At 37.7% G+C, this 14,253-nt stretch overlaps 1 protein-coding gene across 6 annotated transcripts in view; it reads left to right on the top strand.

Moving 5' to 3' along the window:
* LOC129749858 (protein piccolo-like) overlaps nt 1-12,726 on the top strand; it is an 87,427-nt gene extending 74,701 nt beyond the window's left edge. For 2 of the 6 annotated variants that reach the window (XM_055744953.1, XM_055744947.1), the window contains exons 7-13: nt 67-138; nt 605-885; nt 985-1,119; nt 4,853-4,912; nt 4,976-5,110; nt 5,659-9,390; nt 11,974-12,726. In XM_055744953.1, coding sequence (XP_055600928.1) covers nt 67-138; nt 605-885; nt 985-1,119; nt 4,853-4,912; nt 4,976-5,110; nt 5,659-9,113 — 4,138 coding nt within the window. In that variant the 3' untranslated portion in view covers nt 9,114-9,390; nt 11,974-12,726. The remainder of the gene's footprint in view (nt 1-66; nt 139-604; nt 886-984; nt 1,120-4,852; nt 4,913-4,975; nt 5,111-5,658; nt 9,391-11,973) is intronic. The other 4 variants (XM_055744948.1, XM_055744950.1, XM_055744952.1 and 1 more) reach the window with 4 other exon arrangements.
* The last annotated feature ends 1,527 nt before the right edge of the window (nt 12,727-14,253 follow it).

A 14,253-nucleotide genomic window follows, 5' to 3' on the forward strand; every position in this document is an offset into this window, starting at 1 on the left:
CTGCGATTTCCTTTTATTTTCTCTTTTTTCTACTCTGCCGTTAACGTTCAATTACCCCATAAACAGTGGTGATCATAGATATGTCATTCACGACATCCCACTAGAAGCCAAGCTTCGTTTTCTTAAAAATAGACTCAGGTAGATGCATAGATTCCCAGTGAAGGCCAACTGAAGCAGGCTAAAGCAAATGCTCGTTTTTAATTGTAGAGTTTTCTTGTTATATGCTGTTTTCGCATTTAATTTTGTTGCGCCTCGTTACATTTTTATGTGTCGTTTATTTTTTGGACACCTTTAAAAAACAACTCAATTTTTGTACGAAATTATGTTAACCTTAACCTTCTATCAATTTTGTTTTCATTTTCATATCAATATATTATTTCAAAAAAAGTTCAAAAATCGTACAGTAGAATTCGACACTTTTAGAACTTTCAAAAATTTACCTCACACCAATCAAATGGTTATTTGGATCTTGACATTATTTTCACATTGTATTGTTAAACTATCGCATTTCAAACGGTGCTTACAACCTCTCGCTTGCTAAAGCTGTTTATTTTATAACTTTAAGTTTTGTTCTATGGATTGCTAACTGACTTTCAATTTTCAGTGACCCTCGCAGTAGCAAAAATCAGCAAGCATGGAATGGAAACGTTACGCCTAATCAGTCCCGTTCCTTCCGGGTTCTGCAACATATTACCGATACCCTGGATCCCAACGAAGTAGCCGAAGCTGGCTCGAACTCATCGACACCAAAGCCGACAGCGGCCGATGCTGATCATCAGCAGCAGTCCGCTGACAGTTCTTCGGAAGCCGGTCCCGATGCTCAGCTTAGACGCATGCAGCTCAGCAGCGAGGACAAAGCGCTGATGAATCGTGTCAAGACTCAAGGTAAGCGAATACACTCGGCAACTTCTGTTGAAGCGCATCTAACGTCACATACCCTTGATACTGTTACATTACCCCCATCATCGTCATCATCACCATCAGTTGACGGAGAAGTGTTCCTCCATAAAGAAGAAGATCCTCGTTATCGTGGAGCTGCGATTCCCTCGAAAGCGTTTAGGTATTTGCAGAATTTGACCGAGGGTGCCGGTCAAGCGGCCCAAGGGAACAACCCAACCGGTACGAAATTTGACTTTAGCGATTGTTAAAGAGATTGAAGTTTGAGCTGTACATTGATGCTTCCATAGTTTGACACTCTTGGCCAAATGACATTAGGTATAGGTTGAACATACATCTATGCACCGGATTAATAAGTTTGTCATAACCACCAGATTGCGGTTTATTTTCTTCAGCTTACAGAAATACACATTTTGTGTATTTTTATTTTACAGAAAATATCAAAACTATTATTCGCAGCAATATTTATCTTTAGGACTATGTACAGTGTACAGTAAATACCCCAAATGGCCCAACTATTGAAAAAGTTATGTGCTGCAGGCTAAAATTGATAATAGGCCTAGTGCAAGATCTCATGCCAAATTTGAGCCAGATCGGATCACGGGAAAGGGTCGCTCAACGAGCCTGAAGTTTGTATGGGATTTTTAGACATTTTGTTAGGGAGAAACATGAAAAAAAAGTTTTTTATTGATAACTTTGGTTTCATTTGGCCGATTTCTTTTGAAAACGGGTTTTCTTAAAGCCCAAACTATGACAAATATTTCATCCCGAGACTGCAAATCGATTTAATTTGAAATAAAAAAGTTATTAGACTTCAAATATGGGCTAACTTTTTTAAGGGTGGTATTCAACATTTTTAATGAGTCGGGACGTTCGAACATTTCGACGCAGCATTAACCGTGAAGAATACCACCCTTAAAAAGTTAGCCCATTTTTGAAGCCTCGAATCGGTTTGCAGTCTTGGTATAAAATATTTGTCATAATTTGGGCTTCCAGAAAACCCGTTTTAAAAGAAATCTGCCGAAGAAAACCAAAGTTATTGATGAAAAACTAATTTTTCATGTTTCTCCCGAACACAATGACTCAATTCCATACAAACTTCAGGCTCGTTGAGCGACCCCTTTCCATAGGCTGATCTGGCCCAAATTTGGCATGAGATCTTGCACTAAGCCTAGGATCAATTGTAGCCTGCAGCGCATATCATTTTACAGGTTTTGAATTTCCCATACAAATTTGGGGCAGTCTAGTGTACAGTGTACATTGTACATGCGTTGAGAGTTCAGAGAAGCAATCTAACCACAGTGAACAAAAAAAGTACATACGATTTGAGACCAAAACTATATCCTAACATTCATAAAAACTATCTTTTTCCTTACTAACCATCCATAATTAACGTGATGGAAAGTTGATCCCGTTCTTTTGGCTCTACTTCTACCACGCAGTAGATTGGTGCTGAGACAAAAGTCTGGAATGTGAGTTTTTTTCTCGTATTCGAGATGCCTTTGCTCATCCTCATCACCTGTAGATTTTCTTATATTTATCTATCCGTCTATCGATTTCTATTCTACATTCTTACTATAAGAAAAACCCACAATGTCTTACAAGTTATTTTTTATACTAATATTTAAATTTTAAAAACTGGGCCGGAACAAATTCCAAATTCTTCTTTTGTCACCCAATCCAGAAAGGGGGAAAAATAAAGGTTAAGGTGACAAATATGTTAAACTATTCGAAAATTCAAACAATTTAAAGAGCAAAAATTAAACTGTAAAATATGTACATAAATAACTGTAATTCTTGATTATGTGCAATTTTGTTCCGATACTATATTGAAAATATAATTTTTCTTATCACTCTCCTTCGTGATATCTCAAATCCAAGTGACAAACGAAGGATTTAAATTTACTTCGGCCTTATTGTTAGAATTCAATTATTTATAGAAGATTTTGACCAACTTAGCCATTCGTCCTCTGGTATATTTATATTTATTGAACTATGTTGAAAGCATTCTGTTACAGCAGATTCGGTAATTTTCACCAAGTTACCGGTAATATTTACCGAACTGATTGTTAAATACATACATAGAAGTGTGGCATTTGTATTACCGAGCGCATGATAGCTGATTTGCTTAGCGAACTTATTTACAGACTTTTAATCATAAGTATCACTTTGAATATGATTCCATAGTCCTGATTTCGAAAGTCCCATTTTTTTTGTTCTCTTCTGCATAGTTAATTTTGAAAATAAATGTCATCAATCTAAGAAAGTTGTATACCAGTGGTTTGTAAGCTGTGTTTCCACACAAACCAAAGAAATATTTTTAAACTGCGACCCAGAAATGGGTCTTGACTCAAACATTCAGTCAGCGAAACTTTTTTTGTAGAGAAATGAATCCAACTTAGATGAAATTTCAGGGACTAGATAAGAGAAAATCGATGTTGAAAAACATGCGAAAAAAATTCGCCTTGTCTCCCGGTGAGACTTGAACCCACATCTTGCGCCTCTCCGGGGCCCATGTATTAACATTCTACTACAGGAGACCAACCTGGCGTATGAATATTATACTGGTTGAGTGTCGATGTCTATCGGAGTGAAGGGAATAGTTCTCCCATGTGATCATAATCATTTTTCTTAGTCTATTTCTATTCCCATCATTTCATCTTACGGTAGTTGGAATCAAGTTTGGACATTTTTAAGCACGGCAAGATTTGCATTGCCTTCTCATATCCTGCACGGGTTGTCAGTTATGATGAGAAATGATGCACTTGCCGTATTTGGATATCCAGCCAATTTCGGTGTTTGGCACCGCCTTATTTCTATTTTTAAACTGCGACCCAGAAATGGGTCTTGACTCAAACATTCAGTCAGCGAAACTTTTTTTTTGTAGAGAAATGAATCCAACTTAGATGAAATTTCAGGGACTAGATAAGAGAAAATCGATGTTGAAAAACATGCGAAAAAAAAATTCGCCTTGTCTCCCGGTGAGACTTGAACCCACAACTTGCGCCTCTCCGGGGCCCATGTATTAACATTCTACTACAGGAGACCAACCTGGCGTATGAATATTATACTGGTTGAGTGAGTGTTGATGTCTATTGGAATGAAGGGAATAGTTCTCCCATGTGATCATAATCATTTTTCTTGATCTATTTCTATTCCCATCATTTCATCTTACGGTAGTTGGAATCAAGTTTGGACATTTTTAAGCACGGCAAGATTTGCATTGCCTTCTCATATCCTGCACGGGTTGTCAGTTATGATGAGAAATGATGCGCTTGCCGTATTTGGACAACCCGTGCAGGATATGAGAAGGCAATGCAAATCTTGCCGTGCTTAAAAATGTCCAAACTTGATTCCAACTACCGTAAGATGAAATGATGGGAATAGAAATAGACCAAGAAAAATGATTATGATCACATGGGAGAACTATTCCCTTCATTCCGATAGACATCGACACTCAACCAGTATAATATTCATACGCCAGGTTGGTCTCCTGTAGTAGAATGTTAATACATGGGCCCCGGAGAGGCGCAAGATGTGGGTTCAAGTCTCACCGGGAGACAAGGCGAATTTTTTTCGCATGTTTTTCAACATCGATTTTCTCTTATCTAGTCCCTGAAATTTCATCTAAGTTGGATTCATTTCTCTACAAAAAAAAACCAAAGAAATATATTTCCTATATTTTAAAGAAATTCATTCCTGACTCTGATTTTTTTGTACCAAATATTCAGCCAGAAATATCATTCAAATGTACATATGGGATTGTGAATGTTGCAGCCTAGATAAATGAATTTTTACTTTTAAAGCCTCTAGAATACAATAAAAAATGTGTATGATACCAACGCGCAATAAACTAGTTTTTTCCACTTGAAACATCTTTGCATGCTTCAACATTTCTTTAAAATAAGCTTAAAATCGAAAAAAAACTAATTAATCATTTTACATCATATTTTAGGATCAGCAAATAGAGCGAATCAAATGTTCACCCAAAATCGTGGCAATTACAGTGAATCAGGTAAAACTGCCAAGTCCAATCAAACCCATTTTCTCAACTGAATCCATGTTTCCCCGATTTCAGAAGACGATTCATCGGCAGCTAATCAGCCATATATTCCACCAAGTGAACAACGAGTGGAAGAACCGAAAAAGTACACTGGGAGTGCCATTCCCAGCCGGTCGTTCAAAATGTTGCAGGCTATGACCGATGCCCCTGGTAAGTTCTACTGACAAAGCAATTCCTTACTGAACACAGCACGTGGTCGAGAATTGAATCTCTTGTGAACCACATGGAACACCTTCTTACATCCATCCCGGTTCAACTTTCGAATACTTTGAATATCGATGTTCATTTTCACATCCTTACCAACATACAATAACTATACTAGCATAAATATTGCATTGTCTCCAAATTATTTAATCCAATCTATCAGTTTGGAAATATTACTTAACACCAAATGTTACAAAATTTTATACATAAATTTTCGATATGGTTTAATTCAATAATTTTTACTAGTTATGATTGATCAATTTAGCATTGAGCTTGTGTTGAAATTTTTTGATATTTATATTACAGTTGTGTTCGTTTGACACAAATTGATTTGAATTTGTTTCCCAACATAAAATATGGTGTGTTCAACAAACATTCCTTGGAATTACTCGAAAGTATCAATAAATCCTGTTTGAATATTCGATCAACTTAGGAACATCTTCATCATCACGTTGATTGTCTTTTTTTATTTCATTTATCGTTTCTTTCAACAGCCGATACAAATTCCTCTGACATTGAAGGTAATCAAAATTTACCATGCAACGGCGAAGTTCGCTACTCTCCCTTCCCCTATCCACCTACTCCACATTACTGCTGCAATCCCAATTGGCACTTCTATGATCCTAATACCCCACAATACTATCCACATCATCCACCACCAACGCATCACACGCCTGGATTTTACTATCCACCACATCCTCCCCCACCACCACCACCACAACCACCACACGGTCACTACGATCGCAGCGCGTACTATGCGGGCTACATGTCACCACATCACTTCTACTATCCTCAAGAACCTTGCTCGCCCTGCACACCCCCGCCCTACTATCAAGTGAACCAGCCGCAGGTAGCTTACTGCGAAAATATTGTTCCCGACACTCCGACCCACAGTTACATTATTACCACGCCCAATCCACGAATCGTAGTTACACCGACCATCGACGACTCGGACATCGAATCGATTATCAGTGACTTCAACACCACAGCACATCCCTTGACTCGATCACAGAGCAGTTTGAAACGGCTTTCCGAACGTCTTGCCAGTTATAACACTTCGCCAGAGAAGATTTTCCCTACCGACCTTGATCCCCAAATTCGTTGTTCGCCGTGCAGTCCTCTCAACGAAAGATATCGCACATTTGAAGAAAGCACCTCTTCAGCGCCTTCCTCTCAGTCTGAATGCTCAGACTCAGAAGGAGAAGGCAGCCATGTAAACACTTCAACGAGTCCCACACAGAAGAAAAGCCCGGAAACGGTGAGCTCAGTTCAAGAGAACCCCACCGATCGTGATGAGGCAAGCAGCAGCGAAGAAAGTGAAGAAGAGGAAACAGTAGGGTATGAAAACAACACACCGGAGCATTTGCCGCACCAGTTGAGCGTAATATTTGAGGAAGATAGTGTTTACGCGAGTGCAAATCCAAGTCGAAGAGATAGTGTTTGCAGCAACAGTTCAACAATCAGCGACTGTTCATCGACCCTTGCCAACGATTTGGATGGATATGAAAAGGAAGATCGAATTGAAAGTAATTGCGGTAACCATACAGATGACGATATCGATCGTTTGGAAGACGACGACGATAGCTGCAAATCACAAATAACGAGTAAAGCAGTTGGGGAAAAACCTGAATCGGAGGGCAGTGAAACTGAAACAGAAGAGGATGAAGGAAAAACAGAATCAGAGGAAGATACTAGTGATTGTGAGGAACAAAGTCGACAAAATGATTCTAAACAAAAAAATGGAAACGAGTCTTCAAAAACCAACAAAGTTTGCGACAGTGAAACTGAAACGGATAGTTCGGATTCGGAAGCCGATGTTGAAGAATGTGATACAAAGGACAGGGTTACAGACACGGACGTCACCGTCACAATTACTATCCCATCGATCGCAAATAAATCAACCTCTGAAGAAATCTTCAAATCATCAAAGAAGGAAGATACCATACCGGCTTTCACCGTTGATTACGAAGAAGATTCACATGTTTCTGTATCTGTTTCGCTACCATTGAAAACCAAATCCGAGTTAACTAATGAAGCTGTTGATAACGAATGTGAAAAGAGTAGTAATAAAAACATGACTCCTGAAAATGGGCAGGATGAAGACGAGGAGGTTGACTTCTGGAGTCAGATCGGAGAGGAGGAAGAATACCATCCACCAAGTAGATCTTTGTCTAGAGATTTCTACAGTAGCCGAGAAGTCAGTGTGGACCGGGATAGTGTTTTGAATCAGGAAGATGATCATACTCATCAACTTGATGGTGATATCGAATTTTGGAACAACGAAAACGGACCTACTGAAGCTATCGATTTATGGAAGCCAGATCGGTTGATAGAAAACTTCATTGAAAGCCAGAAAAATGGAAGCAATAAAGACAGCATTGATTACTGGCAAACACAAAACGAAAGAATGGTAAACAATTTGTTTAGTGACCAAAAACAGAGTGTTGAAATCCGGTCAGATGGTTGTGTCAAAGATGAAAACAATAATTCGAACAAATGGCAAACGCAGACAAATAATGTAGAGCAGCCAAAATTGAACGAACAGAAAGTCGACGAATCAGGCGATGAATCGGATACAGAAAGCTCAGATGAGGAAAGTGAAGACGATAGTGAGGACTACGAAACTACAAATACATCCAAAGAAGAATCTGATGTTGAAGAGAGCATTCCGACACAAACAAGCAAACTGCTGACAAATGGCACAGAAATGAGCAAGGTACCGGAAAAAGAAACCAAACTTTCTAGCTCTATGCAACAGTTAAATAACAAAACTAGTGAGATTTTGAATGGAACAAGCACAGCCACCGTAGATAACGATAAAACATTAACCGTTCGAGATCGTATTTCATTGTTCGAGACGAATACAACAAGTCCGCTGTTGGAAGTTCCAAAACGCTCTAAAACTCGGGATGAAAATAGCACGTCTAGGCCTTCGTCTATGCTAAAACTATCATGTGATGAATCGGAAGCAGAAGATGACTCGGGTGTAACATCTGACATGAGTAAACATATTTCAGAAGTAGAAACCGATTCAGAGTGCTTCCCAGAGATGCGCAAGATGACGCGATATCAGCGAGCAGCTACACATTCCAGGTTATTCAAACTTTTGCAGGACGAAAGTAATAACGGTGATAGTGATGAAGAAGAGATCAATAAACTGTCATCGGTTGAACCACCCAAGGATCAATCTGAAAACGGAACGAAGTTCGAGGATAGGAAAGAACTGACACTTGTGGAAAATTCCACTGCTACAAATACTGCCTTCGATCGCAGAGATCGACTCACACTGCCGATTAGGCACCAGTCTTCATCGGGCGTTGAGAGCTTATCGTCTTCAACTTCGTCAGCGTCTCCTGTATCAGGAGTCACAAATGATAAACTTGCAGAAGAGCTAGTACAAAGTTTGCTAATGAAGAAAAAAGGTAGACTATTCCGTAACTTGCCTTTAGAAAAACTACATGCAGCCGCACTCAAGATACTTCAAGAAGATCTGGAATCAAATGGAACTCTCAGTTCGACGGAAGATAATCTAGCGACGGTTGATTCTACACCTGCACTCACGCCTCAGGAATTTAAATCAGAGTACCATAATTCGTACTCGGATTATTACGACACATGGAACGATACAAATGGAAAATCATCTCCTCTGGAATACATCGGAATAACTTCGGAATCTGTACCATCTAAAACGTTCCGCAGTTTGCATGACAATCCAGTCAGTAACAGTAATCGCAAAACGACCAATTGGTCTACAAGATGTCCTCGGGTACTTAGTAATAAGAGCATATCCAGACTGGCCGAGGTTCGTGAGTCCGAAACCCCTGATCCCATTCCCCGCTCTCGTCCACCTTCGCGCGCATCCAATCAATCGCCCTTCGCCCAATTATCCGGAATGAGTGGTGATCCTGGTTCGAGGAATGCGTACAAACAGTTCAGAACTAATCATTGACCCCATAAACGCACTGCCAGTTTGAACGGTTCACTAGATAAGCAAAGCTAGAATTAGCGGATCGGTACGGGCAATTAGACGTACTGCTCTAGAAGAGTTGGAACTCATTTCCGCGACCAATGTTCTATATATATTATTAGCAAGATTGTATTGAACCTTTTTGTCAATGGAAATTTAGCAAGCTGTATATTTATGAAAAAAGAACGACAAGTTCTGGAAAAATCGTAGCTGAAGGCATTCATATCAAAAGCATATCATCAAGATTTCAGAGAAGCAGGTATCTTCCAAATTGTGTTTTCGTTTGTACCTTTGATTGGCTGTAATTTCATCTCTCACATCTATGTTTTTTTCCTAATTGGTAGTATTTGAAGTAATATTTTATCGAAAATTCAGCACGAAAAAAGTGTCTACCGAAACTTTGGAATTGTACTGCGAAAAATAAGAAAAAAAAATTCAAATCGAGAATGTATCTTCTTCTTTTCAAGAACATTGTCTGCTAGTTAATTACCGATGGCGAAACTGCTCTTGATGCATGTAAAATATTACCTTAAATACTACTGCTCGTTTCGGAAACGAAGGTGAATTTAGCACGAACCCGCGTCGAACAAGCAGTCCTAAGTTCACCTTACGACAGTTTGAATTGTTTTTTGTGAAAACAATATGAGACATCCATGCAATGCTTTTTTGTATTTTTGTTTTTCAATTTTTATAATGCCATTCCGAGAGTTTAGTACACTTAGCTGTAAAGTTTATGTTCGTTTACGTAAACACAACAACACTTGTTAGTGCTTCATATATGAATAACCAAAATTAATAAATACCAGAAATTGCATAAAAATTCCGTCCTGAATACACAGCAGAGCAAACTCCACCTTTGGCGCAAAGTTCTCGAATAAAAAAGAAGAAGTACATATCCGGTAAACAGAAGCGAAAAAAAACAAGGCTTAAATCGCAACTTCAGCCCTGCAAATCGATTGTTACATTTTTTATAAGTCTAAGCTCATCCTCACTTATCTTTAAATTACTTATCACCGGTCACTTTCAACACAAGAGAACGATATGTTAAATTGATTAAATCATCAACTACAGTTGAAACTTTCCTTCGACTGTCGTTGTTATCCTTGCGCAAATTTTGTCCCAAAACCCATGTACTATCTAGATTAAAGGATTATATCGCGCTACAATCAGACAATCTTGTTTCTACCGTGAACTTTAAACATACTAAAACAACACAAGTTAAAGGTGAAGTTTTCCTCTAATTTTTCACACTAAACCTGTCTAAAAAGATAGTCAAAAATCACCCTCAACATCAATCAAAACGCCTAACACAACTTGCTAACGCAATCCACGATTGGGTGGTTCACATATATGTATTTTTTTTTTTTAATTTTATCACATACAAGCGAGAGATGATGAACGTGTGGAGTTTATTTTTGTTCATCAACTATTTCCTGTGTTTTTTTTAAGTACATATAACTCTTTCCATTTCAGCAAAAAAGATTACCAATGAAATGAAAGAAAAATAGTTAATAGTTTCCTATCTTTTGCTGATGAGCTGTAGATTTTAAGCTGTACTAAGAGATGCAACTATTTACAAATAGAAACCGTACACAAGCAAACACGAAAATAAATAAAAGAACACATCTACCGATAGTGAGTAATTTTAGTAAGTCGCACTCTTTTTGCTAGGCAAACAAGCTTCGTAATTGATAAGCAAAATTTAAATACCTAACTTAACACGATTGGAATATCGCTTCCGAAATCATTGGATCTATATTTGCAAAACTGCTGCATGTTTCCGACGATGTGCAACTAAGCAAAATAATTTTTTTTTGGTTTCTGTATAAAATATTATTAAAATCAACTTCACGAGTGTTACATTCATAGAGATTTTTTGCAATTCCGTTCTAAAATCATTTTTTTTTTTTAATCGAAAAAACAGTGTTCAAAAGCAGAAATTTTCGATACAGTATTTAAACCATGTCAAAAAGTGCTACTTTTCGACACTGTTTTGATTTCGAAGGAAAAAAACTCCACTCGTGCTGCATTTTAGGCAGGCATCATAACTTGATTTCCACAAGAGTATTTTGCGGTTTTGCAAAAAATTGTGTATGCAACTCGTTGCAAATATTCAACTCGGCAAGCTTCGTTGCATAAATGTACGTCTCGTACTGAAAAATCTATTTTTGCAACTTGTTGCAAATATAAATTATTATAATAATAGAACACTGACAGGAAAAAAAAACTCACAACTCTCTTTTTTATTTTATTTATATAATTTGGTTTCATTCAGAATATTTTTTTATATATTAACTTTTCAAGTTCCATTTTTGGAATACTAACAAACAGTTCGATTACGTCTAGTAACTTATTTACGAACCAATATCATTTTTTATTGCAAAAGGGGATCTGTCAGGGGAAACAGGTAAATGGTTAAATTATGTTATTTTGAGTATCAGTTAATAATAGTTATTGGTTTTACATTGTAATTATAAAAGTAAACTTTTTGCATTTTGGTTGTGCTATAAAGTTCATGATTTGTCCAAAACTCAGAAAAAAATTATTAGTGCAAATCCTTTGCCATCATGACTTTGTTATTCGCGCACAAACGAACAAAAGGAACAAACCTTTGCACTTAAATTTGAGCAAATTCAAAACATTATTTACAAATTTAAACATTACCCAGTTCCAGTAACGTACATCCCTTAACTGGAACACTATTCAAACCTTAAAAGACTATAAAGTGTGATTGCATGTTTGTTACGCTTCTTTACTTAACATGGTTTACATGAGTGTTTCTTATAATAGTACCTAGCATTTAAATCTGTATAAGTGTCCTCATTCGCTTTATCCATTTCAGGTCCTGGTGAAACTGACTTCTAAAAGGAATACTATACCCGGATCCCGTTTCACAATTCTTCAAACAGTCTGGTCGAATACGTGAGAATTTTTGTGTGTCAATTTGAAACAAAAAAAAGCTTATAAATCTTGTTATAGCATTTTAACTAGTTTTACAAAACTCTGAAAGCTAGCGCGATAGGGATAAAACATCGAATAGGTTTTAACATGTTTTAACGAAACTTTCAAAAAACAAAAAAAATCTGAGCACTTCATCCTCGTTCTTCAAAAGCTTAACTGATGACAGCATCGAATGATTGCCAAAAAGGTTTTTGCTTGAGTGTAAGATCTCAGTTTATTTACAACGATGCTGTCGTGATTTTTTGGATCTGATCTTCTTTACTGAAATCTTGACAATACTTGGCTCTCAATAAGGTAAAATGCTTTTTATCATATCTTATGCGAAAAAATCCACAAATTAACAGATGAAAATAAACAAAATCGAATGAAATCCCACTTTTGAGGAAAAAAGGAACAAAAAATATAACGTCATGGTTTACATGTTTTGTTTCTTTTTATATCCAGTAAACCCCTGTTCAATTCACAATTGAGTACGAAAACATCTACGAATAATCCAAATTGATTTTAATTTTTCAACGAACCCATAAGCTCGATTTGACGATTGGCAGCAATGAGGAAAGCACAAAATCAAATATAGTAGATTAAATGGAACTGAACAATTTATTGAATGCTTATAAAATATTTAGAAAATAAACGTGTTTATCGTACTTCATCGATATACATATCACAAAGCCCTATTGATTGATAAATTTCATAAGAGCCATATCTTTTCATGTCCTAAGTATACACTTTTATTTAAATTTTACATTAATGAAACGCAACATATATAATATTGTAAGTCCAACTGAAACCGAACCGATCCGAACCGAAAATATCTAAATCATAATATTCGAACAGCTTCGATCATAAAGGGTGATACGGTCAAAATTTGGTAAATATCAACTTGACGTATTTCTTTCAATTTTGCATTTAAAAAACCTGAACACCCCTCATTTTGAAGGTGTGTGTGTGTAGAATGTTGCTCCTATTTTAATTTTGGAATTCACTCTTCAGTTGTCAAAATTCCGTCCAAGGAAGAAGAGCAGCGTATCAAAATTTTGCTCGCGCATCGCGAAAATCACGCATCGCAACGCACGCAAACCTGGCAAAATCGCTAAAAGTTGCCAAATCAACCGTAACAAATGTAATTAAAGTGTTTGGGCAACGTTTGTCGACAGCCAGGAAGTCTGGTCGGGGGGGATTCGAAAACCGGAAGCCGCTGAGACGACAAGCGAAACCCTAACCTCTCTCTCCGAGATGCCGCAAATAAGTTGGGTGTATCGTCTCCAAACGTGCATCGAGCCAAAAAACGAGCCGGACTATCGACTTACAAGAAGGTAATGATTCCAAATCGCGATGATAAACAAAATACGACGGCCAAAGCGCGATCCCGGAGGCTATACACGACGATGCTGACGAAGTTTGACTGCGTGGTAATGGACGACGAAACCTACGTCAAAGCCAACTACAAGCAGCTTCCGGGACAGGAGTTTTATACGGCAAAAGGAAGGGGAAAGGTAGCAGATATTTTCAAGCACATGAAACTGTCAAAGTTCGCGACGAAATATCTGGTTTGGCAAGCCTGTGGCTTGAAATGCAGCATTTTCATAGCTTCCGGGACTGTCGACCAAGAAATTTACGTGAAAGAGTGTTTGAATAAACGTGTGCTGCCTTTCCTGAAGAAACCCGGTTGTTCCGTACTGTTTTGGCTGGATTTGGCATCTTGCCATTACGGTTAAAAAGCCATGGAGTGGTACGTCGCCAACAACGTGCAGGTGGTTCCCAAGGACAAGAACCCTGGGAAGAAATACTGGGCTATTGTCAAGCGGAACCTAAAGAAGACCAAACAAACTGCTAAGGACGAGCAGCAGTTCAAGGCAAACTGGCTTTTTGCAGCGAAGAAGGTGGACAAGGTGACTGTACAAGGTGACTGATGGCAGGGGTTAAGCGTAAGACCCGGCAATTCGGATTTGAAAAGCGGAAGCCTAATTGAATATTTTTCCTGAATTTTATACAAATTAAACTAGAAAAAGAAATTTAATTTGATTTTTTAAATAAACGATTTCACCGATTTACAGGCGTTTTCCCTTGACCAAATTTTGTCCGTATCACCCTTTGAGGTAAATTTAAAACTGGACTTAGTCATTTTGTATTTATAAAAACTATTTAGGATTGGTATGTT

This window comes from Uranotaenia lowii, chromosome 2, assembly GCF_029784155.1.
Source record: "Uranotaenia lowii strain MFRU-FL chromosome 2, ASM2978415v1, whole genome shotgun sequence".
Classification (NCBI taxonomy): domain Eukaryota; kingdom Metazoa; phylum Arthropoda; class Insecta; order Diptera; family Culicidae; genus Uranotaenia; species Uranotaenia lowii.